This window comes from Maniola hyperantus, chromosome 15 (genome assembly GCF_902806685.2).
Source record: "Maniola hyperantus chromosome 15, iAphHyp1.2, whole genome shotgun sequence".
Taxonomy (NCBI): domain Eukaryota; kingdom Metazoa; phylum Arthropoda; class Insecta; order Lepidoptera; family Nymphalidae; genus Maniola; species Maniola hyperantus.
In genome coordinates this window covers 12626436-12654210 of record NC_048550.1, presented here as the reverse complement: position 1 = coordinate 12654210, position 27775 = coordinate 12626436, and the positions used below count along the sequence as shown (strand labels likewise).

The 27775-nt window shown below is 39.4% G+C and overlaps 1 protein-coding gene and 1 non-coding gene across 8 annotated transcripts in view; both read left to right on the top strand.

Moving 5' to 3' along the window:
* The window catches only part of tn (tripartite motif containing protein thin), a 153639-nt gene that overhangs the window by 106634 nt on the left and 19230 nt on the right, over positions 1–27775 (top strand). Inside the window, exons 1-7 of one of the 7 annotated variants that reach the window (XM_069503601.1) lie at positions 12457–12667; positions 21252–21413; positions 22079–23512; positions 23720–23939; positions 24027–24959; positions 25059–25231; positions 27243–27383. In XM_069503601.1, the coding sequence (XP_069359702.1) occupies positions 21279–21413; positions 22079–23512; positions 23720–23939; positions 24027–24959; positions 25059–25231; positions 27243–27383 (3036 nt within the window). In that variant the 5' untranslated portion in view covers positions 12457–12667; positions 21252–21278. Of the gene's footprint in view, positions 1–12445; positions 12668–12845; positions 12975–21251; positions 21414–22078; positions 23513–23719; positions 24960–25058; positions 25232–27242; positions 27384–27775 lie in introns of those variants that run through there. The other 6 variants (XM_069503602.1, XM_069503598.1, XM_069503597.1 and 3 more) reach the window with 6 other exon arrangements.
* On the top strand, positions 17346–17425 carry TRNAL-UAG (transfer RNA leucine (anticodon UAG)). The gene has a single exon. It is a non-coding gene; the product is annotated as a tRNA-Leu (tRNA).

Sequence of the window (27775 nt, the reverse complement as noted above, 5' to 3'; positions counted from 1 at the left end):
ACGTGAATTTGTGGTAACATCACACAAACAAAATTAAATTGTGGTCATGAACAAATATTGCTATTTTCAACTTTCAAAGTAAGATACTATACCAAGTGGGGTATCATATGAAAGGGCTTTACTTGTACATTCTAAAACAGATTTTTATTTATTTTTAGGCATAATAGTTTTTGATTTATCGTGCAAAATGTCGATAAAATACGATTGTAGTACGGAACTCTTAGTGCGTGAGTCCGACTCGCACTTGGCCGGTTTATCCATGACGGCGGGCGGCAGTGCAGTCGACAAACGCCTAACTGTCAAACCAAACTAACTTACTGACCGGGACACAACGCTCTGCATCCTTTTCTTTTTAACAATGCTAAAAAGGGACAGAACATGAATTTTACATTTAAAGACTCTAAGTTATAGTGCACGCTACAAATTTAAGCAATAGGTTCGTAACTGTGCGCTAAAATCACGGGTTTTAACATCCAAAAAACTGTCAAACTGCTTCTGTCCTTGTCATATTACATTAGCAAGAAGAGGATGCGAATACTCTAAAATTACGTTCTGCTCAGAATCAATACCATTATTAAAAAATTAAATTTACTATTAGTCTTATATAGCTTGCAATCAATAAAATGTCACAACATATTTAAAAAATCTTTTATATCCTCCGAGATGGACTCCGTTGAAATTTGTTTAGCGGCCATCTTTTTTCGCCATTTTGATTTTTTTTCAGCTCACTGCCAATTTGATGACGTTTCTAGTGACATTTGCACAAGCACCCCCCACTTATCTTCAATACCTAATTTAAGCGTGCTCTTCACCCGTCTCCAAAATCCTCAATCATCAGCTCTCTCCATATTGTTCTAAAAAAGCCATGTTCGCTATCATGGATTTGAAAATAAATATTATCATCAAATTTAGCATCTTGGAAAACCCTGAAAACGACACTCATGTCTATTTTTTGTAAAAAATCTATGTCCGCCATCGTGGATTTGAAAATAAAGGTCTATTTTTTGTAGAAAATAAATGACATTATCAAAATTAGCATCCTGGAAAACCCTGAACACCCCTTTCCATATTTTTAGGGTTCCGTACCTCAAAAGGAAAAACGGAACCCTTATAGGATCACTTTGTTGTCTGTCTGTTGGTCTGTCAAGAAATCTATAGGGTCCTTCCCTACCTAGAATCATGAAATTTGGCAGGTAGGTGGGTCTTATACCTGGCTTTGGGGGAAAAAATCTGAAAACCGTGAATTTGTGGTCACATCAAGTGGGGTATCATATGAAAAGGCTTCACTTGTACATTCTAAAACAAATTTTTATTTATTTTTAGGTATAATAGTTTTTAATTTATCATGCAAAATGTCGATATAATACGACTGTAATACGGAACCCTCAGTGCGCGAGTCTGACTCGTACTTGGCCGGTTTCTATTTGTGAGTTCTCCAGAGAACCGCACCAAAGCCTCTTCAATATTCGCCATACCTATATCTTCTATGGAAAATTAAATTCCGCCATTTTGAATTTTTTTTCCATCCATCGAGTAGACCTTTGGACCCTGATCATCTCTTGCCAAGAAACCACTCTTCCATCTTTCATACCCTCCGAGATGGACGCCGATGAAATTTGTATGGCGGCCATCTTTATTTCGGAATTTAAAAAAAAAAAATCAAATTTTTTGGAATTGGATGAGGTTTCGAATGACATTTGGTCGAGCACCTCCCACCTATCTTCAATACCTTGAGCGTGCCCTTCATCCGCCTCCGAAATCCTCAATCATCAGCTCTCTCCATGTTTTCCTTCAAATGAATTTTTGTCTTCTATATGAAACCATAAGTGAAAAAAAAAAGTTTCATACAAAATTTTACAGGAGGGAATTTTTTGAAAATCTCGGCCGCCATCTTGTTTTTTCCATTTTTTTTTACATTTTCTAAAAATCGTTTACTAACATCTACAAGAGCTGCAAGTTTAAACGAAATCGGTTGGAAAACAAAAAAGTTACAAAAATCAGGTCGGCCGCCATCTTGTTTTTCTGAAATGTCATAATTTTTCCCTACTCGAATCCCACTCCTGAACATATCTCCCATACATTATTATATCATTTTCTGTCTCTTTCTATGAGAACAATTATGTCAATGAGTGAGTCGGCGGAAAAAATAAATTCCGCCATTTTGAATTTTTTTTCAATCCATCGAGTAGACCTTCGGATCCTGATCATCTCTTGCCAAGAAACCACTCTTCCATCTTTCATACCCTCCGAGATGGACGCGGATGAAATTTGTATGGCGGCCATCTTTTTTTTGGAATTTTGAATTTATTTTCAAATTTTTGGCAATTGGATGGGGTTTCGAATGACATTTGGTCGAGCACCTCCCACCTATCTTCAATACCTTGAGCGTGCCCTTCACCCGTCTCCGAAATCCTCAATCATCAGCTCCTTCCATGTGGTGCCCTAAAGGAATCTTTGTCTTCTGTACGAAAGTATTAGTGAAAAAAAAAAAGTTTCATACAAAATTTTACAGGAGGAAATTTTTTGAAAATCTCGGCCGCCATCTTGTTTTTCCAATTTTTTTCACTTTTTCTAAAAATCGTTTGATAACATCTAAAATAACTGCAAGTTTAAACAAAATCGGTTGGAAAACAAAAACGTTACAAAAGTCAGGTCGGCCGCCATCTTGTTTTTCTGAAATGTCATAATTTTTCCCTAGTCGAATCCCACTCCTGAACATATGTCCCATACATTATTATATCATTTTCTGTCTCTTTCTAGGAGAACAATTATGTCAATGAGTGAGTCGGCGGAAAAAATAAATTCCGCCATTTTGAATTTTTTTTCAATCCATCGAGTAGACCTTCGGATCCTGATCATCTCTTGCCAAGAAACCACTCTTCCATCTTTCATACCCTCCGAGATGGACGCGGATGAAATTTGTATGGCGGCCATCTTTTTTTCGGAATTTAAAAAAAAAATTCAAATTTTTGGCAATTGGATGAGGTTTCGAATGACATTCGGTCGAGCACCTCCCACCTATCTTCAATACCCTAAGCGTGCCCTTCACCCGTCTCCGAAATCCTCAATCATCAGCTCCCTCCATATGTTGCCCTAAAGGAATCTTTGTCTTCTATATGAAACCGTGATTGAAAAAAAAAAAGTTTCATACAAAATTTTACAGGAGGAAATTTTTTGAAAATCTCGGCCGCCATCTTGTTTTTCCAATTTTTTTCACTTTTTCTAAAAATCGTTTGCTAATATCTAAAATAACTGCAAGTTTAAACAAAATCGGTTGGAAAACAAAAAAGTTACAAAAGTCAGGTCGGCCGCCATCTTGTTTTTCTGAAATGTCATAATTTTTCCCTACTCGAATCCCACTTCTGAACATATCTCCCATACATTATTATATCATTTTCTATCTCTTTCTAGGAGAACAATTATGTCAATGAGTCAGTGAGTGAGTGAGTGAGTGGTAATTGAGCTATATATAGTATAATAATAATAATATAATAATAGATAGAGCCTCATAATAGCTCAACCGGTAAAGGAGTGGACTGAAAACCGAAAGGTCGTCGGTTCGAACCCCGCCCGTTGCACTATTGTCGTACGTACTCCTAGCACAAGCTTTACGCTTAGTTGGAGAGGAAAGGGGAATAGTAATTTAAGATGGCTAATATTCTGCCAAAAAAAAAAATTATTATGTGTTCCATCTCCCAGCGTGGTTATAAATATTAATCCTCCTTCTTAATTGCATCTCAAATTCCGCAACGAGATGTTACCCTCTATCCCACGGACTTGGAGTAGGCAGATACCACGCAAAAAATCGGTGCGGGCGAGCGCGGGTGACGTGGGGGTGTGCGGGGCATCCCCCCGCCTCATACCCCGATTGCGATCTCAACCTGTCACGGACTATAGGAGCGAACGATATGCCCACACCACTCTCGAAACTTTAACCATACTTTTTAGATAAATGGAAATAAACTCTAAAGTCCCTGCGGGCGGAGGCTGTATCACAGGCAATGATTGATACACTCAAAAGAGCGTTCAAGTTGCAAAATAAAAAAGTAACTAAGTAGATACGACAAAGTTAAAAAGTTATAAGTAAAATGTCAAAATTAGGCAAATACAAATCGCTTATATTCTTATTTCTTATTCTTTAGCCTATCATAAATTCCAGATACGTTCACGTAGTCTTTAGTGTGAATTAAGCAATCACAATATTATTATGATTATGCTCTTTCAAAAATAGCCTTTAGTTTGGCTTGTCTTATAAGTTATAATAATAATTTGTTTGTACGTAATTACTAGTTTTATGTGAATCAGCTTAATTTACCTTTCACAGTGACGAATAAATGACGCGACTGAATGCAGTGCTAGTGCCATCTATCGGTACACAACGAAACACTGAAATTGGAAGCTGAACTAAAAGAACCCATATTTAAAACCAGCGGATACCTGGCGTGTGCTACTATACTAAAAAATTGCCTAATGCATTTTTAGGGTTCCGTAGTAAATAAGGAACCCTTATATTACCATGTCATGTTTGGCCATGTCCGTCCGTCTGTCCGTCCATCCGTCCGTTCTCGGTTAATCTCAGAGACTATTAGAGCTAGAAATCTGTAATTTGGCATGGGTATAAAAATTAATCACGGCGACAAAGTGGTGAAATAAAATTTTGATATATATTTATTTAGGGTAGCTCCCCTACATATAAAGTGGGGATGATTTTTTTTTTCTCGTCTACCCCATAGTGTGGGGTATCGTTGAATAGGTCTTTTAAAAATACTGTGGGTGTGGAAACATCATTTTTCGATTTCTAGATCCGTTTGTAAAATATGATGTTTTAAAGTGCTAATTTTCATTAGAGTCAACCCTTTAGAGCTTTAAGGGTTCTGTACCTACACGAAGCGTGCCAACGGGACCCTATTAAGTAGGCGGCCAAAAGTGATGAACATCGATCTTTAGAAGGAGATAGCAGATTTGTAAAGCACATTCTGAGTCGTTGAGACCGACAAAACGTCATATGGGTATGAGTGACAGACAACGATGTTCATCACTTTCGGCTGCGTACTGTAATAGGGTCCCGTTTGCACCCTTCGGGTAGGTACGGAACCCTAAAGATCTCCCATGTAGAGTCTGCGAGAGACCGTAAAATGCACGCTCCCTGCAGTTTACGTCCCGTGCACATAAAAGCGATAATTTGAGTTTCAATGCCTGGAACATAGACAATAAAGTGCTCTTATATTGAATCCTACGGTTGAGTAACTGCTTTATTGTTTTTACCCGACACTGGCACCGATTCTAAGCACAACCTAATTTTAGAGTATTCGCACCCTCTTCTTACTATTGTAATATGAAAAGGACAGAAGCAGTTTGACATTTCTAAATTTAATTTTTAAATGGTAAAACCCGTGATTTTAGCACGCACTCGCGAACCTACTGTTTAAATTTGTATTGTGCACTAAAATTTAGAGTCTTTAAATGTGAAAGTCATGTTCCGTTCCTTTTTTAGCATTAGTAAAAAGAAAAGGATGCAGATATTCTAAATTTAGTTTAGAGAGAGACTAGAGAATCGGGGCCAATATTAGCCATTATAAAGGTGAATCGTACTTTTGGTATGACAGTCTGTTGACCCATAGAGTTAAAATGGCGCGTGAGGTGTCATTTTGTACGGAGTATATCTAGTTGTATTTCAGTTTGATGTATCGCACAGTAAGACAAAATAATATCAAACCGATTGTATATATTAGCGTACAAGTAAAGCTCTTTCCCTTGAGAGAGACGTTATATAAGCAAAGTCTACTACCACAGTACCGGACCATACGGTCTAAAAATCTACAACCCACATTATGATGTCCTGCTGAACTTTCTGTCACGCCGGTCAACCTCCATAAAGATTAGACAACTGCACGGGAGATAGTATAGTGCACAAGTGTGTGCGCAAACATAGGCGCACTTTCTATTCCCTTACTCTCATAGTCCGATGGGACGGAAATCCTTCACGTCCGAAGAGAAAGGCGCAGGCCTGACAGCTTTGGGGTGCCAGCCAGATAACCTCCCAGTGGGTCTGGGTGCTGCTGGTCCCTTTTTGAATGCATCGGGCATCCGAGGGGAAGAGCAATATCTGGGCCGGTGCACCCCGGTAACATGGCTAATAATCTCTCTTCGGGGATATTGTTAGCCATGGCTAATGACCTGGCAGGGGGAGGTTTCTCCGCGTGTCCCTCTGACTAGCAGAGGGCAACGGACGAAGCGGAGGATGAGACGCGGGCGACGTGTGCAGAGTCTGGAGTTGTCGCCCGTTGGGTCCCCGGGTCGGGAGTCCCACATACCTTCCCTCCAGTTGGTTGGCTGGCTGGTTAACTGGCTGGCTTCCAGGAGAGGGGGATGCGTAAACGCATTTCCCAGCGTTGACGTTCCCAGCATTTCTCTGGCGGCTTTACGTGCTCTTCGAGGCACGTAGGTGACCCAACGCGTGTTGCTCTATGATACAATGTTTTGATTTACATTTCTAACGCGTTTCTATGAATATTATTTTCTCAAATAGGTACATAATATACAAAGGACTAGATCTCATCGAAATCTTATTACATTTACAAACGCAATAATATAGTTAAAGTGTTTTCACACTGTACGATACGAAACCGATACGATTTTGTAGATTTGTACACCTACAAACTTATTTAAAAAAATCATCGTCAAATCAAAATCGTTTGCGTCATCACTCTTCATACGCGTGTCTGTTTTTTTAAAGAATATTAGCCATGGCCCTTGACTAACTTTCCTCTTTCCCCTCCAACTAAGCACAAAGCTTGTACTAGGAGTGGGTACGACAATAGTCCAACGGGTGGGGTTTGAACCGCCGACCTTTTGGAATTCAGTCCGCTCCTCAACCGTTGAGCTATTGAGGCTCTTTAGGTATGGCAGTTTAAATTTATTGGCATTAAAACAAAATTTTCATTCATTATACCGCGTCTGCGTAGATAAAGTGTTCCCAAGAGATTGCGGTCAAGGAAAGTTGAAAATAATTGACACAAATCCGAAACTGCTAACAAAATATTACCTAAACTTTTTGGACTCTCTATTTTCCACATTTTGTACGAAAACTTGGCTCCCATTAAGTATTATAAGAAAGGGATAGATAAAATAAAATTATAAACTGGATTATTGAATAAAAAAGAACGTGTTAACACAAAACATTTTGTGGTATAAGTCCCGCAAATTGCTATCGCGCTGGAATCATGTCTCATTAACATCGAAATGACGTCATTTTGACGTCAGCCGAAATAAAAATATACCATCAGCTCGAAACTTCAGTCTAGTGCTGACGTCACTAAAATGGCGATGACGATGACTAAAACATTTATGTATTTATTTTTATGTTTTTGATTTATCGCGCAAAATGACGAAAAAATCTGACTGTAGTACGGAACCCTCGGTGCGCGAGTCTGACTCGCACTTTGTTAAACTTACTAAGGCGAAAAAGTAAAATATTCCACATATTATTATCAAAACAAAGGTTTCTCAAATTCCGGAAAAGAAACACCAAAAACATTCGTTATAATTTATTAGGTATTATTATTAAGTTTTCCCCCTATTTCCCGTACTATGTCTTTGTCCGATGATAAAGAGAAATGGCACACAAATACCTTGATCTGGGCATGCAGCCAATATGCATGCCGACGCGACGTAGACACGTTTTATTGTCAACGCTTCAACGAATGCAATTACACTGCGTCAACGGGAACATTTTTTGAACAAAGAATCACTCGAAAATACAACCCGTATTCTTGTTATCCCTGTCTGTCTTTGTTCTAGCCATCTTAACTCATAGTCTTCCATCCTCAGGGAACCTCAGAGAGGGTCACTCGCATACATGGACAGCGGAGTCTTAGGGTGAGATCTATAGAGCGCACTCTGACTTTGCTCAGACTTAAGACACGGTTAAAACGAGACAGCGTTATATAGCTGGCATAAATCTGTCTCGTTTTAACAGTGACTTAAGTCTAAGCAAAGTCAAAGCACGCTCTATAGATTTCAACCTTAGTAACAGGGTCCCGTTGGCAGCCTTCGAATACGAAACCCTAAAAACGCTTAATTCAGACCAAATCACAGAAAAACTCAAATCTAGGTATTGAAATTAATAGTGAATGAATAGAAAAGAAAATGAATAGTGAAGAAAGAAAGGTGAGCATCCTGCGAACAAAATCGCAGCCAACACTCTCAAACTGAAATCCAATAGTAAAAGATATACCATAATCCAATTTGAAGCGAACGTGAGACGTGAATTAATGTATTCGCGTGTTTCGTACAAAATTTATTATCTTATTTATCTCTTAGTACGAGTTTGTAAGCCTCGAGCACGTTGATCGATTTCGAGTAACGAAACACTGTAACATCAGCTGCTCGATTGCGGTAGAATGACAACTATAATGTCACGATCGCAATCACCTCTGATTGGTTTTCTATTGCAACAATTACCTCTAATTGGCGAATGCTCTCCGGTGTATTGGCTATGTATTATGACTAGATTATTCCCGTGACTTCGTCCTCGTGGACTATACAAATTTCAAATCCCTATTTTACCCCTTTAGGTGTTGACTTTTCGAAAATCCTTTCTTAACGGATGTCTACGTCATAATAGCTATTTGCATGCCAAATTTCGACCCGATCCGTCTAAAAGTCTGAGCTGTGCGTTTATAGATCAATCAGTCAGTCAGTCACCTTTTCGTTTTGTTTAATTATTATTTAGATCTATTAGAGAAAGAATACCTATTATGGTATTCTATGATAATAATCATCAACTATTAGAATAGAATAGAATAGAATGTTTTTTATTCATGTAAACTTTTTAAAAGTGCTTATGAATAGTCAGGTTTAATTTACCACTCGTTCGGAATGCCGTTCCTACCGAGAAGAACCAGCAAGAAACTCGGCGGTTGCTCTTTTTAATTTTTCAATTTACAATGTTATTATACCGTACTATACAAGCCATTGCAGCCCCGTGCATTGCTGGAGCGAGTCAAATCCAAGCTTTTTTATCGTTTACATAGTCTGCGACTGTATAATATGCTTTTTTTAGGAGCATACTTTTAACACATTTTTTAAACTTGTGTAAAGGCAAGTCTAAAATTGCTTGTGGAGTTTTATTATAAAATATTACACTCATTCCCACAAATGACTTTCGCACCTTCCAGAGGCGGAGCGCAGGAGTAGCTAGCTTATTTTTGTTTCTAGTTTGCCTATCATGGAGATCACTGATTTTTTTGTAACTGTGAATGTTTTGTCGTACAAAAATTATATTATTGTAAATATATTGGGACAAGCACAACTAGCAACTGACATTCGAAATCTATCAACGTTGTCGTAATGGATAAAATCGCACTAAGCCTACCGATTGAAACTCCGAACTTATGAAAATTAACTTTGTTCCGACACAAAGAACCCAATGTATGGTAATTAGAGAACAAAGGGATTCGCTAACGAAGTATAGCCGGGGTTGAAGTGGCGCAATTGTTTTCGTGTTACGGAAGTGACATTTATGAAATTATTAAATTATGAAGTAAGGATCTAATCCGCAATTTTTGACTAAGTAAGTATTTAAAAACTTAAATTGTCGCTGAGCAAAAAATATCTTTTTTAAGGTTCCGTACCACAAAAGGAAAAACGGAACCCTTATAGGATCACTTCGTTGTCTGTCTGTCAAGAAATCTAGGGGTAGGTACTTCCCGTTGACCTAGAATCATGAAATTTGGCAGGTAGGTAGGTCTTACAGCAGACTTATGGGGAAAAATCTGAAAACCGTGAATTTGTCGTTACATCACACAAAAAAAAATTGTGGCCATGAAATAATAACAAATAATAATTAGTGTTTTCAATTTTCAAAGTAAAATAATTATATCAAGTGAGATATCATATGAAAGGGCTTCACTTGTGCATTCTAAAACAGAATTTTTGTTAATTTTTATGCATAATAGCTTTTGATTTATCGTGCAAAATGTCTTTATCGTGCAAAATGTCGAAAAAGTACGACTGTAGTACGGAACCCTCGGTGTGCGAGCCTGACTCGCACTTGGCCAGTTTTTTAAAAGGTATATAAAGTCTTTTTACGAGAGAACAATTTTTTTATTTATTTTTAAACCTTGCCGATTCGTATTCAGCAAAATTTCAAGAAGGCGTATTTTAAAGTGAGCTAAATTGGCACTGGGCCGAAAAGTGCTGAAAAGGTTCCCAAAATACGAATTTAATGATGACTACATTGCCATAAAACAAGTTCTTAATATAGCCATGTTTTATGGTTGATAACGACTTCTTTTAATCGAAATATATAAAAGGAAAAGGTGACTGACTGACTGACTGATTGATGTATCAACGGAAAGCTCAAACTACTGGACGGATCGGGCTGAAATTTGGCATGCAGATACCTAGATGTTATGACGTAGGCATCCGCTAAGAAAGGATTTTTGAAAATTTAACCCCTAAAGGGATGAAATAGGGGTTTGAAATTTGTGAAAATACAAGCGAACTGATTGAAATACCTACTTGCCAACTACCGAAACACCGATCTGTCCGCACACGATGTGTGTAATGGTAACGTTCAAAGGTTGACTGAAAGAGATTGCTTTAGCGATAAGACCGCTTTTGCAATTTTTTTTTTATTTTTTTTTTAAAGAATATTAGCCATGTTAAATGACTAGTATTCTCCTTTCCTCTCCAACTAAGCATCAAGCTTGTGCTAGGAGAAGGTACGACAATAGTGCAACGGGTAGGGTTTGAACCGTCGACCTTTCGGTTTTCAGTCCACTCCTTTACCCGTCGGGCTATCGAGGCTCTAAATATGCTTATTTTGTGTGTACAATCACTACCTATATTATAATTAATGCGAAAGTGTGTTTGTTTGTTGGTTTATTGGTTTGCTGGTATGTCCTTTAACTACGTCGAAACGGAGTAACGGATCGACCAGATTTTCACGTGGAGCGTAAATAAGGCTACTTTACATCCAGGAAAATCAAGATTTCCTGCGGGATTAGTCGAGAGCATCAGCCAGTCTTCGCTTTTTCAGTCAGTTCGTTTTTCCTTTTTCACCTGTAGAGTGAATGTAGCTATTTTTTATTCCTGAAAATCAGAGTTCCCGTGGGATTTTTAAAAACCTAAAGTCGTGCGCATGAGCTAGTCTTCTCTGTAAATAGATAACCCAGTGTCCTTTCCGATAAATGCCAGTACAGCTGCAATATAAATAGTGAAGTGATCGACAGGAGAGACGTATGCGTCACTTTGACGCTACAAGCGCGTGGGCGGGGTATGCGGCCACGTGTTTTGTGTTTATTGCCGGCTAGTTGTTGTTGCAAGATTCTAGAGGCAAGAGTGTAGCCGGGTAGTTGAGAAATCATAACCTCAAGCTCAGAATTTCGTACCAACGTATACCTATATTTTGGATAAGAAAACTGACGAGAAAACTAACTATCGGCGATTATCTTCCTCAAGAAACGCACAATAAATGTACATTCCGTATAAAAGAAAGGGATGCTCTCTGACTGTTCACACTGTCGGCGACGACTCGCTTTACTAGTTTTGTCGCTGAGCGACGAGCTTTCAAAAATAAACTCGCTCAGCGATATTCATTCAGCGATGCTCGCTCGCTTGAACACGTGTAACGCGCGCGCAGATTTGAACAGGACTGAGCGACCGCGGGCGAATGGCGCGAGTAATCGCTCGTCGCACTTGCACACTCGCTTATAGCCGAAAAAACTATCGAAACTACACACTCGCTTCTCGCTAATCGCCAACTCGTTTATAATTTCTAGTTCTATTCGTTTCTCGTTCATCGTCGGCGGTCGGACCACTGCCTTAAGGTGTAAAATATGCAACTTTATCACTACAAAAATATGATAATAATGTTATTATACAGGATCCTTTGGAGTATTTAGACCTAAATTACAAACGGTGGGTAGCTACCTATATTATGAGTTTATAATTATTGTTGAAGTCGCCTTTTTACAACGCAATTAGTGCTCGTTTGGGACTAATTATATTTTTATTTTCAGCTAACGACTTTTCTTTTAGTAATTTATTAGCGTTGCGCAAAAGGTGTCAGACTGTAGACATTATGACTACGGCTTTACACTTGACCTTCCAAATTAAATTAAAACAAGTTTATTAAGCTTCGTTTACGCCAGAGCCACATAGCAACATTGTGGCATGCCACAAGGCCGTATAATATGCAATGGTACCATAAGTATTTCAATTATACTGTCTATATGACAGCTGCATGCTGTAAATTAGGTCACAGATAAAATTGCATTGAAAAAAAAGGAAAACATGACCCATTTCCCGGAAGAATTTCACCGACATTGAAACTCACCGAGAGACAATGCGCACCTATAGAAAACAATAACGCATGTCCAATGACCTTTTAAACGGCCAAAAGTAACCGTGACGGTTCCATCTGCTCACGCGCAAGTCCCGAAATAACACCCTCCGCTCCCGTATCGAGTTGCCGTCAGTATAGCGAAGATCGTGAGCAACGCCGCCTGTGATACGTATTCTAGTCTTTCTGTCCTTTTTAAGTGACACCGCAAAAATGACAAGTAAATAAGTGCTGCCCCCCATTTTTCCCAGCTTGTGACTTGGTTTTTTGGATTTTTCCTCAAGTGTTATTTTCTAATGTGGCATTATTATAAACGCTGTAAGTACGTGCTTTGGGTTTAAAATAACTGCTTACCTACAAGGTATATATGTATAACTGAAATAACCCTTAATCTTAACTGAAAATAATTTCAATATAAGTAGACTTTTAAAAGTAAAACAAAAGACATAAAAATACTGCTCTTGATACTTAATTAAAGTTACTAGTATCTCTGTCCTTTTAAGTGACACCGCAAAAATGATAAGTAAATAAGTGCTGCCCCCCATTTTTCCCAGCTTGTGACTTGGTTTTTTGGATTTATCCTCAAGTGTTATTTTCTAATGTGGCTATATAAATTATAAACGCTGTAAGTACGTGCTTTGGGTTTAAAATAACTGCTTACCTACAAGGTGCAAAGGACTAAAATAACTTTTAATCTTAACTCAAAATACCCTCAATATGTTATGTAGACTTTAAAAGCAAAACAAAAGATGAAAGAAAGTTACTAGTATCTGTGACCTTTTTAAGTGACACCGTAAAAATGACAAGTAAATAAGTGCTGCCCCACACTTTTCCCAGCTTGTGACTTGGTTTTTGGATTTTTCCTAAAGTGTTATTTTCTAATGTATATATAGCTATATTAGAAACGCTGTAATTACACACTTCGGGTTTGAAATAATTTTTAACCTATAAGGTATGAAGCACTGAAATAACTCTTAATCTTAACTCAAAAGACTCTCAATTCGAATAGATTTTAAAAGCAAAACAAAAGAAACAGTTTCTGCCCCGACTTTTTCCCATTCGTGACCTTATTTTCCATATTTGTGACTTTGTTTTAAGATTTTATGTCAAGTAGGTAGTTTATCCTATCGATTTCATAGAAAGTTAGGGTCCTGCAGCGCAATCAGTGCGACACATCTCTTGCGGAATCTGCATTGACAGAGTGTATACGAAATCCCGAGAAACCGTTGTGGCTTTGATTGTACTTTTAGATTTTACTTGAAGTGTCTTATCAATTTCATAGAAAACTAGCGGATAGGTACCCGTCGTGTGCTTCTACGCTAAAAACTTTAAGACCATCTTCTCATTACGTCCTTTCTAATGAAACCGGTTTCGGGCACTTTGGTTTGAGGGTTTCAAAGTCTGTAACAGATACATTTATATTATGTTAAAGTTTGTGTTATATATTAAAAGAAGATCAGGTCGAGATGGCAACCGGCTGAGTTTGTTGTGGGCTCTTCTCAGACCTGGGCGCGTTTGGAACCCTCGTTTTAAGTTCACGTAAAAATTATCACCACTATAACTTACAAATCCAACCACCGACCATCAAAAAGTGTAATTTATTACCTATTTTGAATAAATTCGTTGACTATTTGACTATTTGGGGTATGAGGCGCGGGGGGGGGGGCGCTCGCCCGCACCGGGTTAGCGCGGGGACTGTGTGGGTGTGATTCCCTCCCAGATTGCCATCTTGACCTGTCGCGGACTATACCTATCTCTTTCACGAAATCTGTATAAACGTGGTATAAACAAAGCGTAGCAAATCGGCTCAAGAAAGCTTTGTCACTTGTCGCCTTGATTGTACAAATATTTTGAACCCCGAGGCAGACCCGTTTTATTTTAATGCACATTTCGACTCGTGAGAGAGAATGTATTGTTTCAAAAACCCAGTTTTCAGTTTTCACATTCAGTCACTTCACAGGAAGGGATTTGCTTCCCTGAAATATACGATTTGCTCGCGAAAATCTCGCGTGGGATTCTACGTGACTTCATGGTTATAAGAATGATTTTCTCTTTTTATGCAGTCGTTTTTTGAGTATCAGGCATTTTACGTAGTATTCCCGTTTTTCCTCCACCTTAGCTTAATCATCACCATTATCGTTAACCAATAGACAGACTTTTATTTTTATTTTTATCACAAACTTATTTACTTCATTTGAACATAGGATTTGCATTTTACACTAACAAATGGGAACGATGATCCTGCAGAAGAATGAACTGTGTTGCAGTGATCATCCTCCTTATACAATACTAGCTTATGCTCGCGACTTCGTCCCCTTAGGAGAAAGAAAAAGTGTACGATTTGAATTGTAGAAATATGTAGGATTCTAGGTCAACGGAAAGTACCCTATAGGTTTTCCTGACAGACACGACAAACAGAGGACACACAGTAAGACAGACAACAAATTGTAAGGGCTCCTCTTTTCCTTTTGAGGTACGGAACACTAGAAATCCTACGTAGGTATACCAGCTTTAAATGAAACGAGTACAAGGAGAGAAAACACGTTTTTCAGGCAATGACGTCCCGTTTGACAGCGGAAACACAAAAGATATGAATTGCAATGAATAAAACACAACGTCACGGCGCGAAGGCCGCCTACGTCAGGCGTTTATTTAAATATATTTTATACGCACACGCTTTGTTCACTTTTAGACACTGATAAGTGGTGAAAAACACTTTTTCAGACAAATAGGTATAGTACGCGACAGATTGAGATGGCAATCGTGGTGCAGACGCTCCGCACACCCGCACAGCCCCCGCACAGCCCCCGCGCTAACCAGGTGCGGGATGACGCCCGATTGCCATCTCTAGCGAACTACATGTACACTTTTTGCTTACCTCACCATCATCATGATCAATCCATCGCCGGTTGAGAACGCGTCTCTTCTCAGAATGAGAAGGGTTTGGCCACAGTCCTCCACGCTGGCTATGAGAACATTATAGAGAGCAAGTGACTATAGCAAGACGTGACAAACGTCACCTACAGGTTAAGCCGCTTCCTATTCGGGAGGTCGGGAGTTCGATGCCGGATTGTACTGGGTTAGCGTGGAGGACTAAGCACTTCTCACTGTGAGAGGAGACCAGTACTCAGTAGTGCGCCAGCGATAGATTGATCATGATGATGACGACCTACGCTAGACGCCTGAGACTGCACGCTTGCCTTATAATTGGGTATTTGAGTACATCAAAAATAAATTATTTGTCAGTGATTATTAAATAGAGGGTTTTCCAAAATACATAAAATCCACGTCCTTTGTTGGTTTTAAGTGTAATAACCATTTTAAATTATCGATTAAACTAAAAAAGCACGTCAAAATAATGTTGTGGTAGGTACGTCACACACCGGTATTTCATAGAATCTCCCATACTAAGCGCGCGTTTTGACGTTTAATAAAAAGTTACTGATTTGACTAGTTGTCAAATACCGTATTCGCGACAGGTTAAGATGGCAATCGGGGTATGAGGCACCACTGACACACACACACACACCTGGGTGTGCGTGGCGTTCCCTCCCATCTCGATCTGTCACCTTCATACAATGTCTTCCTTGTTTTCAAATTACAATCGGTATTTATGTATCCATTTGAATGTAAACTCCGCTTTACATTTATGTATTTCCTTTTTTTATTTTTTTATTTTTTTATTTTATTTGACTAACCAACAACATTTACACATACACAAGTATTTACATACAAAAGGATTTATAACTAAAGGACACATAGCATAAACGTTAACAACTGGCTAGTACAAAAGATTTAGGTACAATGATGTTATGACTTTAAAAGGCAGTAAAGTAAAGCAAAATGTAATAAGGAATTAGCACGTTAAATCGGTTAAGTCTCATTACAAACTGATTAATTAGCTCCCTTTCGTAGGGAGATAATGACGTTACGACGAAAACAGGTTGTCGTAGAATTAAAAATATTTAGCTGTCGATCTTTCTGATGAAGCGTATTAAATTGATGACAGATGCGATTGAGGAAAGAGTGCGTCGCAAAAACAGTGCGGCAGGGCTTAGTTGGAAATACGTTGTAAGTGCGAGTTGTTCGTTTTGGGATTTTACAATTTAGACCTATTTTTGACAAAAGTGTGGTATCCGTTTGATTGTTGATGATTTTATGCAGTTTATTTTACTGTTTTTATTCGTAACAAATTGATATTAAAGCTCGAGAATACCTATTTTCTCTTTTTTCCTAGCATAAATGTCTTGTTGAGCTGTATTAAACGAGGTTTTACGCATGGCAATAATAAAACCGGCCAAGCGCGAGTTAGGCTCGCGCACCGAGTGTTCCGTACTACAGTCGTATTTTTTCGAAAATACTAATTATTAGTTCATGGCCACAATTTAATTTTTTTTTGTGATGTAACCACAAATTTACGGTTTTCAGATTTTTCCCCTTATATCTGCTATTAGACCTACCTACCTGCCAAAACAGACGAGACAGACAGATAGATAACAAAGTGATCCTATAAGGGTTCAGTTTTCCTTTTGGGGTACGGAACCTTAAAATCATTATTATAAAGTGAAAACTAGTTGATTAACCCTAGTTTTGCTCGAGTGGAATTTTAAAAACCGGTGAGGAGGTGGAATTTGAAAAATCTTGATACATTTGATCGAAATCCAGAATACAAATTTTCGTGGTTATACCTAACTTGAAAAAGAACGAACTTTTATACAAATTTTTACCTATGGATATAAGTAATTTGAAAAAATGACGGACTTTCATATACATTTTCATACCCTATTCATCTCTTATTTTCAAAGATTCTTTCTAGTGAGATCAGTCAGTCAGTTGTTTGTTGTGTTATGTGCATTTTATTTTACCATTTGCTACACTAGTGTGATAATACAATGACTGTCTTCAATGGTTGTCAGTCTGTCACCTACAACAATGCTATGAATATGAATAGTAAATGATAAGTATGTACGTAGTAATTTTAAAACTGTCTCCACAAGGCAGCGTGGCCGAGTGGTCTAAGGCGCTGGTTTTAGGCACCAGTCCGAAAGGGCGTGGGTTCGAATCCCACCGCTGTCAATAAAAATTATTTTATTTTTAAATGACTAAAAATAGAAATAAGAAAATATGCAATGTAGTTCCCGGTGGATGATATTTTTGTTAATTACATCATTCTCATGAATTTGGATTTTTAAAAATAGTTTTAGGGTTCCGTGCGCAAAGAGTTTCAACTGGCCCCTATTACTAAGCCGCCGCTGTCCGTCCGTCCATCTGTCTGTTAGCGGTCTGTATCTCGGGAACTTTAATAGGTAGAGAGTTGAAATTTTCACAGAATGTGTATTTCTATTACCGCAATAACCACAATTGAGTAATATAAATTCCAAAATGGCCACCATGAATATTTAAAAAAATGAAGTGTTATTTATTTCTTGTACGATGGTACGGAACCCTTCGTGTGCGAATCCCATTCGCACTTGGCCGATTTTTTATTGAAAATGTTATATTGATAGCTGAAAAATTAGAACCTCAAAAAGCTGTTGCAAGTAAACTAGAAACGTTTAGTTAAAATATTGTGTCCACTTGTGACAAAATATAAAGGAAACGATAAAAAGAATCCGCCAACCTTGCCCAAAATAACCCTGACGTTCGGATAGACGTGAGATAAAACTCCAGAAACGATTTAGCGTAGCAGCTCATTCCGCAATAAAGTAATTCCAAACATTAACTGTATTTTTGACAGTTTTACACGTCCTCCGTGACTGTACGAGCCACTCGTACATTTTTTATGACTTTAAATATCATGAAAGCAAACCGATAACTAAATACTTGTTTAGCGCTAACAACACTGCGCGTTGCGCCGTTGCGTTGCGGTGACGGCTATATTATTTTTAAGAAACAACCAGTGTAATACAATCACCATGACAATCACTTACCAAACTAACTAAACTCAAGCTAAACTCTAATTTTAAATTCGGTGGAATTCTGACGTTGTCATTTTTATATAATATCAGGGGAGTTATTTGTATGAAAAACAGTGTGACCACCACCTGAAGTTCGATTTTACCCCAAATTACATTAAATCCCTATCAATATAAAAAGCTCTAAGACATAACTTCGCACTAAAATAGGGTGCAATCTTTAACAGTGGAAAGTGGAAACTGGCAGCAATGGGATAGGTTGATTTGAGGATGTAATCTTGACTTATATGTTGAACATTTCTAAGTTTATTATTAATCATCTTGATGTGCCTAAAAGTACACGCTTAGATTATGATTCGGGATTTTTTCAAGAAATTCTTTCACAAAAACCTCGTTCTTTACGTAAACAACAAAAAATCGCCAAATCGGTTGATTTGTTCTCAAGTGATGATCCTACATGCGGCAATTGATCTTAAATGTACCTACTTAAATTTAACTAAGTACTACAATATTTAAAGTTTTCTTCTTTGTGGGAATTGTTTTATCTGTGGTAACATTAAGAAACGTCAGAATTCCACGGAATTAAAAATCAGACTATAGCAGCTTTTATTCATCTATTATCAAACAAACTATCTATGAACTATTAACTTGGGAACGGGGATCTTAACATATTATGAACTTTTAACGTATGAACCCAATTAACTACAACTTATAAACTATATCTATTACTAACTTTATCTATCAACAACTTTAACAACTACTAAACTGTACGGGAAACCCGACGCGTCCCGTACAGTGACTTTGGCCAAATAATTTTAATCTGGACTACAGAGTATGCAGCTATGAATCATTGAAAGATTAATGCTAACTTCATACTACCACAAGAAAAACATAATAAGGTTAAAGTTTATTTAAAAAAATGCAACAGGTACGCCTTACTTTTCTTTTCATTTGCGTAATAAATATAGTCATAATGAGTCATTATATTATGTGGTACAGTATTGGGACTAGATTTCCAACTCACTATAATTAGGAATTCGATAAAATCTGCCACAACGGACGTTTGCATGACGTCGTCGCGACGTTAGACTCAACTATTTCCCAACTTTACGAAAACACTCATTGACGAAACGGCCAAAAATACTGGTTGCGATTGCCGTTTTTAATAGAATCAAGCAGTCATTTAAAAAAAAAAAAAAAAAAAAAGCAGTCATTTGTAATAAGGCGTCACCAACAAAATAAATGGAGGCGTAGAATTTTGCAAAAAAAAAGCGAGACAAAATACGAGTCTTTACGAATGTGATTCCCACGCAAATTTTTTTTGGCACTTTCTACGACTTGGTCTGTTATGAAAAATAATCTATATTTATATCAAAATGAATTTTTATCCCGAAAGCGTTTCTATGCTTACCATTCATCTGATTGAGTTGAGACTGTAAAGTTGTTGTTGGAACAAAAAATCAAAATAATATTCAATTAAATTTTTATAAGTAGGTAATTTTGAATCGTCAAAATAATCTACCTCTGGTTAGGTTAGGTTATCCTTATGAATAGGAATGCCTTATCTTCTTATTTTGAGATAGAATACCTTAGTATCTACCTTTTTGTTTTGTGATAGAATACCTTAGTAGGTACCTACCTTTTTGTTTTGTGATAGAATACCTTAGTAGCTACCTTCTTGTTTTGTGATGGTACCATAAACGTGTGAAGTGGTAATAGCCTAGTGTTAAGAGCACAGACCATTTTCTCAGTGGTTAAGATCCAAGGTTCAATGCCAGGCATGTACCACTAACTTTTTGGAGTTATGTGCGTTTTAATTAATTAAATATAACTTGCTTTAACGGTGAAGGAAAACATCGTGAGGAAACCTGCACGCCCGAGAGTTCTCCAGAATGTTCTCAAAGGTGTGTGAAGTCTACCAATCCGCACATGGCCAGCGTGGTAGAATATGGCCAAAACCCTTCTCACGCTGATAGGGGACTCTGTAGTGAGGCGGCGATGGGTTGATCATGATGATGATGATGATGACATTATTATTAAGTATTTTAGGTGATTTTGTAATTCTAGAGAATACAAAGTTTTGTAGACGCGTGTATTTGACGAGGACGTGGTGCTAAAATACCTTGGTTAAATTTGGCGTTTGTAAATATGCGCGAAGATCCGGCTAAGCTTATAAATAGCGGCCCAGCTTCTCCCTAGTGACCATTTTATAGTTAGCTGAATCCCACGACTTCGTCCGCGTGGAATTAGGTTTTTAAAAATCCCGTGGTAACTCTTTGATTTTCCGGGATAAAAAGTAGCCTATGTCACTCTCCAGGTCTTTATCTATATCCATGCAAAAAATCACGGTAATCCGTTACACCGTTGCGACGTGAGAGAAGGATAAACCAACAAACCAACAAACAAACACACTTTCGCAATTATAATAAGGGTACTGACTAGCTAATACCCGCGACTTTTTCCGCATGAATTTAGGTTTTTTAAAATATCCATGCGAAAAAATCACGTCGATCCGTTGCTCCGTTGCGGCGTGATTGAAGGACAAACCAACAAAAACACCCACTTTTGCATTTCTAATATGTGTTGTAGCTAATGGCGGGCATGTGTTGCAATGCGACTAATGCGCGCTGATGGTCATCATCATCATTATTTCAATTTTCAATCCATCCGGCCCAATACTGAGAACAGTTCTCCTCTCAGAAGAGCTAAGGCCATTATAATCCACCACGCTGACCAAGTGCAGATTGGCAGACTTCACAGAACATTGTTGAGCATGCAGACTCAGGCATGCAGGTTTCCTCACTACGTCTTCCTTCACAGCTAAAGCAAGTGATATTTAATTACTTAAAACGCATATAGCTCTGAAAACTTAGAGGTGCATGCCCGGAATCGAACCCCCGACCTCCGATAAGGAGGCGGACGTCTTAACCACTATGCTGTCACAGCTCAAAATTAGTCAATACTCAAGACTGTTTTTTCTCTTTCAGATACTTAAAGAAGAAGAAACATAAAAAATGGAGCAGTTCGAATCGCTGCTGACGTGCTGCGTGTGCTTGGACCGGTTCCGAAATCCGAAGCTGCTACCATGCCAGCACAGCTTCTGTATGGAACCGTGCATGGACGGCCTGGTCGACTATGTACGCCGACAGGTAAGCCCATTTTCATGACATCCCATATAAGTTGCTCAGGAATTTTTTTAACCTGGTTCCTCCGTCACCTTTCCACTATCGTACTGCTAGGTATCATCAAGGTCTGCACCCGTATGGAGTCAAAATTCCGAATTATACGAAGCGATTTGCTTCCTCGTTTCTGATTCGAGCCGCTAAGGTTTGGAACGGCTTTTCGGCGTCCGTGTTTCCTGCCTCGTCACGCCACGTCTGGTGTCTGGTGCACTTCGACCACCCGTTGTGCCAGATCCTTTTTTCCACGCACATGCAAACTGTGGAATCAACTCCCTTCGGTGGTGTTCCCATTAAATTACAAGAACGATTGTTGTCAAGCGCAAGGCTGGAGTAAAAAAAAGTTTCCTAGGAACTTTTTAACCTTCACTTGTCTACTATCGTGCCGCAAGGCATCATCAAGGTCTGCACCCGTACGGAGTTGAAATTCTACGGACACATATGAAGCAACTTGGTTCCTCGTTTCTGATTCAAACCTCAAGGATATGAATGCCCTTCCGGCATCAGTTTTCTCCTCCACTTTCATTCCATGTACAGGAAGGTACTTACTTATTTTGACAGTATGTATTCCAACAATCTTATTCAATGATAAACTCGTATTAAGCTAGAAACTCAGTAAATATCATTTTTTCCAGGTTAAATGTCCAGAATGTCGTGCAGAGCACCGAATCCCTTATCAAGGTGTGCAAGGCTTCCCTACAAATGTCACCCTACAAAGGTTTCTGGAGCTGCACGCCAACATCGCTGGGGAACTTCCCGATCCCACAGCTGGGCAAGTCATGGAGAGATGCAATGTATGCTCGGAAAAGGCTTATTGCGCCCCATGCGCCCATTGCGACAAAAAAGTTTGTGAAGACTGCAAATCTGCTCATATGGAAGTTCTCCGAAGAGAAATCGCCCGTATCAATAATCAAATACGTCGTGGTGTAAATAGAATTCAAGATATTTTAGCTATAGTAGAACGAAACACAGCGAATCTCCAAACAAACTGTGGTGCAGTAGCTGGAGAAATTGATGAAATACACAAGAGACTTTCAAAGGCTCTGAAGGACCGAACAGACTTTCTACGCAATGAAGTCGACCGCTATCTAGCTACCGAACTTAGAAATTTAACACATTTGAAGGATAATTTAGAGTTAGAGTTAGGTAATATTCAAAGTAACAGTGATCTCGCTGATAAGTATATAAATGATGACGTTGAATGGGAGGACACAGAACTGGTTGATACCAAAGAAATTTTCCTTAAAACCGTCGAGTTCCTTAGAAACTTTGATTATGAGGCTGGTGATTATAACCGTAGGATAAGATTTATAATGACTCATGATCCCAATCAACTTGTCATGCATGTGGCTAGTTACGGAGAGTTGAATATCACTCAGCCGAATGCTTATTCATTGGGTATTCAACAAACACAGGGCCTGACGAGATCAAAGAGTGATCATCGTTTAGCTACGCAATTCCGTCAACAAGAGGAAGCGAAAGGGTGGATGGAAAATGAAGAACCAATTTTAGGTGGTCGTAAGTTTGGTGAACGCCGCCCACCTCCACCAGAAAAACACACCAGAGATTATGCCACAGACGACTACAGTGGCTATGAATCTGAGCACAGACCCTCTCGTAGATTCCGTTCGCGTTTTGTTAAGAGCCATCAACAAGATAACGACTCTGACACTGAAGTAACAACCCGTGCTACGAAATCCGAGGTAAAGGAAAAGGAAAAAGAAAAGGTTACCGATACTGAAGATGCCACTCGGGGACCTCTTAGTGGAATATTCAGACTAAGTGACTGCCCTCGAGTTATGCAAAGAATATTTGATGTAGACAGTGGCAAAAAAAAAGAAAAGAAGGAACCACCACCACCACCAAAGCCGGTTCAACCAGCGCCACAACCTCAAAGACAACGTCCTCCACCTCCAGTGAGACAACAGAGTGAGGATGACGAAATCACGCGCCTTAAACGACAAAACAAAGGAGCGGCTTCATCTACAGAACCAGATCGCGTACCACCGCGACCAGTAGAGGAAGAAAGAACTACAACTAGTCGTAAACCCCCGACACCAGCTCGTGAGGTGAGTTGGGAAGATGAATAAAAGTGACGACAACAAAACGAAGTACAATTTAGAAAATTAATCATCGATACTAACATGGACAACGCAATAACTAACTAGGGCATTCCATAATTACACTCCACGTTAATCATACTCACACAAACACAACACTAAGAAAATTGTAACTCAACGCGCTAACAACTCAATTGGTGCAATACCGAATTTCAGTATATTTCTCAGGCCTCCAGCGACGGTGAATCCGATGATGAATCTGTTGGATCCCTGCAAAGAAATCAGCGGAAGAATACCGCACCTGCACCCAAACCGACCGTCACTAGAAGGCCGTCTGCATCCGATACACCTGCTGCACACCGGCCGGCAGCCCGAGCAGCTAGCACTGAATCTAGCGCCTCTACAGAAAGTTCCGGCTCGGCGGTAAAACACACAGGTGCGATTCTGAGTATCGCAGAATTGAAAGCAAAGTACAGCCCTGATGAAGCGAAACCAAAACCGAGATCTCGTTTTCTGTCCGCAGGCAATGAAAGATCAACACCGACGACAGCCAATGGAACAGCCGGCGGCGCACAACGGGTACAAAGTCGGTTTGTTGGGTCTCAGCGACCGACGCCCGCACCGGCGCCCGCCGAGCCGGCACACGAAGACTCCGATACGAGTTCTGAGGAAGAGACTGACTCCTCAGAGGAAAGCGAAGAGGAGCCTGTGACGCAAAGGAAGCCCGACAGTCAGGCGATGGCGCGAACCGATATAGGTCCTCTCCTAGCGAGAAGTAGCAATGCTCGAAGTGACGCACAAGATACTAAAACCAAAGATACGCCTGCCCCATCACGATACCGCACTCGGCAGCCATCACAACCAGAAGAAGAACCTGCTCCTCGATACGGCGCTAGTGGCTCTTCGTACAGCAGTCGCTACGGTAGCAAACCAAAAGACGAAGAGCCGACATCTTCTTTAGATGACGATACCAAATATCCAACCGCCCGATCCAGGTACCTTGCCTTGAAAGAAAGGCGTAATCGTCTCGCACGAAGCAAGAGTAGCCATACGGGTTTTGGTGGAGGTGATGACGACGACGACGAGCCCGTGTCTCCGACAACCGCTTCACCATCAGCATATCTCGCGGCTCGATACGGCACCGGCACCGCTGGTTCAGAGTTGTCTCGCAGCCGATCATCCCACGCGCTAAAATCGAGAGAGAGCTCCCCCGAACGCCCAGTGGCCGGCGAGAAGGACGGAGCGGCCTTGAGTTCCTGGGCGAGATACTTGAAGAGCAAGTACGGCTCGCGAGGGAAAGAGCGCGATCCGAGCAGTACGTCTTCGAGCAACGCCCGTCGCTTGTCTCTCGGGCTGCCTTTGCGCTCGGCGAACGAGCTTGCCAGTTCTGATGACGATTCAAAAAACGCGGCAGGCTCCCCCATCTCCCCTACGGCGGCTACAGCAGCGGTAGCAGGTTAGAAAGATGAGTGGCGTGTACATAGGTTTGCGGCTTCTGATGAGTTGGGTTGTCCACTAATCTCTTACAGGTTTTAATCTTGTTTCTTTGGCACAGGTTTCGCAGCAGCAGGTTCCTCCCCTAGGAGCCAGTACTTGCAGAAACGCCGTTTACAATTCAGTGTAGGGAGTCGGGGGAGCGAACCGGGTTGTTTTACATGGCCTCGTGGCATCGCTGTAGGACCTGAAAATATAATGGTCGTGGCCGATTCATCTAACCATCGAGTACAAGTAAGTAAATACTACTAAAAAAATAAAAACCTGAGACAGCAGACGCAACTTAAAATATGCCTAAAACCGTGTCTGATATGTTAATATGTGTAATCCAAAAACCGGCAAAAATAGCTGCAGTAGTTACTGAAGAAAAAATGCATGAATATAATAGATATGTAGATAGATAGATAGAAAAACTTTATTGCACACAAAATATGCCAAAAACAAATAAACTAAAATCTATTGTATGCAAAGGCGGTCTTATTGTTTTGGTAATATAATTTCTTATAAGTATGATCATTATATTTACACTCACACAACAAGATTCAATATAAAATTCTGGTGCAATGATGTGAAATCGCGAACGTATACCAAGGGAGTTGAATCCAGGCCAACGTCACTGAAGTTTGTAAAGTTCAGCAAACACTGTGGCAACTGTACGCGTAGTACAAGATTTTACGTCTCACCAAACCAAACCAAATTCGAGAGTCGAAATACTTCCGCGTTACAGTAAACTGGATCTTAATTGTCTTGTTTTAAAGCTCAAGTTTGTCTACACTTCTACAGCCAGCGCTCCAAGCGGAAGCATTGCGAAATTAAAATCAATGGCATTGAATATTTGACTTCAATTCAAGGCAGTTTAGGTCCATTTTACTGTAACGCGGAAGTATTTCGACTCTCGAATTTGGTTTGGTTTGGTGAGACGTAAAATCTTGTACTACGGGTACTGTACGCTTAGTAAAAGATTTTATGTCACACCAACGTTGATAGTATTCGAGTGTCGAAACACTTCCGCGTTATAGTAAACTGGATCTTATCAGCCTTATTTTAAAGCTCAAGTTTGTCTACACATCTACAGCCAGCGCTCCAAGCGGAAACGTTGCGAAATTAAAATCAATTCATTTTACTTCGACCATAGATTAATTATTGGTCTCGCTTATGATCTATGACTTCGACGTTTTTGTGTTTTGACTCTCGAATTCTAGCAACGTTTGGTGAGACGTAAAATCTTATACTAAGCGTACTGGCAACGTACTCGTATGTGGAATATAAGTAAATCTACATATTTCAAAAGTTTATTGGAATATGATATTCCCACAATTGTCATGCAGTTGCAATTGGTATGCAGCAGGCGTAAGATTTTTAAATTCAATAATAGTTTTCATTTTATAGATCCACCACCAAATCATCAAACAAAATTGATCTCACTGATATTACATCGAAAAAATTTGGGAGGCTTTAATTTTTTTTGCTACTGTATCGAGAGTTCGGCTTTGTAGAGCGTTGTCTCTGTCACTCGTACCTATATGACATTTTGTCGGTCTCAACGACAGAGGCTCTACAAATCTGTTATTTCCTTCTAAAGGTCAATGTACATTACTTTCTGCCGCGTACTGAAAGAGGAGCAGTCGGGCTTTAGTTTAGAACTTTATGCATAAACAGCTGTTTTTATTTATATTTTACTAGCTTATGCTCGGGACTCGTCCGCGTGGACTACACAAATTTCAAACCCCTATTTTACCCCCTTAGGGGTTGAATTTTCAAAAATCCTTTCTTACCAGATGCCTACGTCATAATAGCTATCTGCATGCCAAATTTCAGCCCGATCCGTCCAGTAGTTTGAGCTGTGCGTTGATAGATCAGTCAGTCAGGTAGTCAGTCAGTCAGTCACCTTAACCTTTTATATATTTAAATTAAATTTGTATAACGCGAACTCGCCATCCTTACATAAACTTCAACAGTTTCTAGAGGATGGCGATCTGTGTATTTCAAATGTATTATTGAATTTTTCGTGATCAATAAATTAAAATGTTCCGTGATCAATAAAGATAGATATATGCTATTACGGACTTTTTTTAGAGCTGTTTAAGAGGAACAATTTCACCGAACTTTGTTTTCGTGTAACTTTAACTATTTAGGCAGCGCACGCCACGGAAGCTCACAGATGAGATGACTTTTTCACTTTATTGCAATTTTCGAACATCTCTAATTTTTTTGAAAATAAAATAAAAAATATTTTGTTGTCCAGGTGTTCGACTCGAATGGCATCTTCGTGAAGGAGTTTGGGCAGTACGGCAGTGGAGAAGGCGAGTTCGACTGTCTAGCTGGAATCGCCGTCAACCGCATAGGACAGTACATCATCGCTGATCGATACAACCATCGGATACAAGTAAGCCTACTTTCGTCATCATAAATGTGTGTATGGGTTTAATGAAAACTGTCATACCCCTTCCAGGTTAGCCTGCTTCCATCTTAGACTGCATCGTCACTTACCACGTGTTGAGATTGCGGTCAAGGGCTAACTCGTATCCGAATAAAATAAAATAACAATTCTTTCGTAATGATACCGACTATTAAATAAATTACTAGTCAAGCTTTTTTAAAAAAAAAAAAAATATTAGCCATGTTAAATGACTAATATTCCCCTTTCCTCGCCAACTAAGCGTCAGGCTTGTGCTAGGAGTAGGTACGACAATAGTGCAACGGGCGGGGTTTGAACCGTCAACCTTTCGGTTTTCAGTACACTCCTTTACTGGTTGAGCTATTGAGGCTCTGATAATT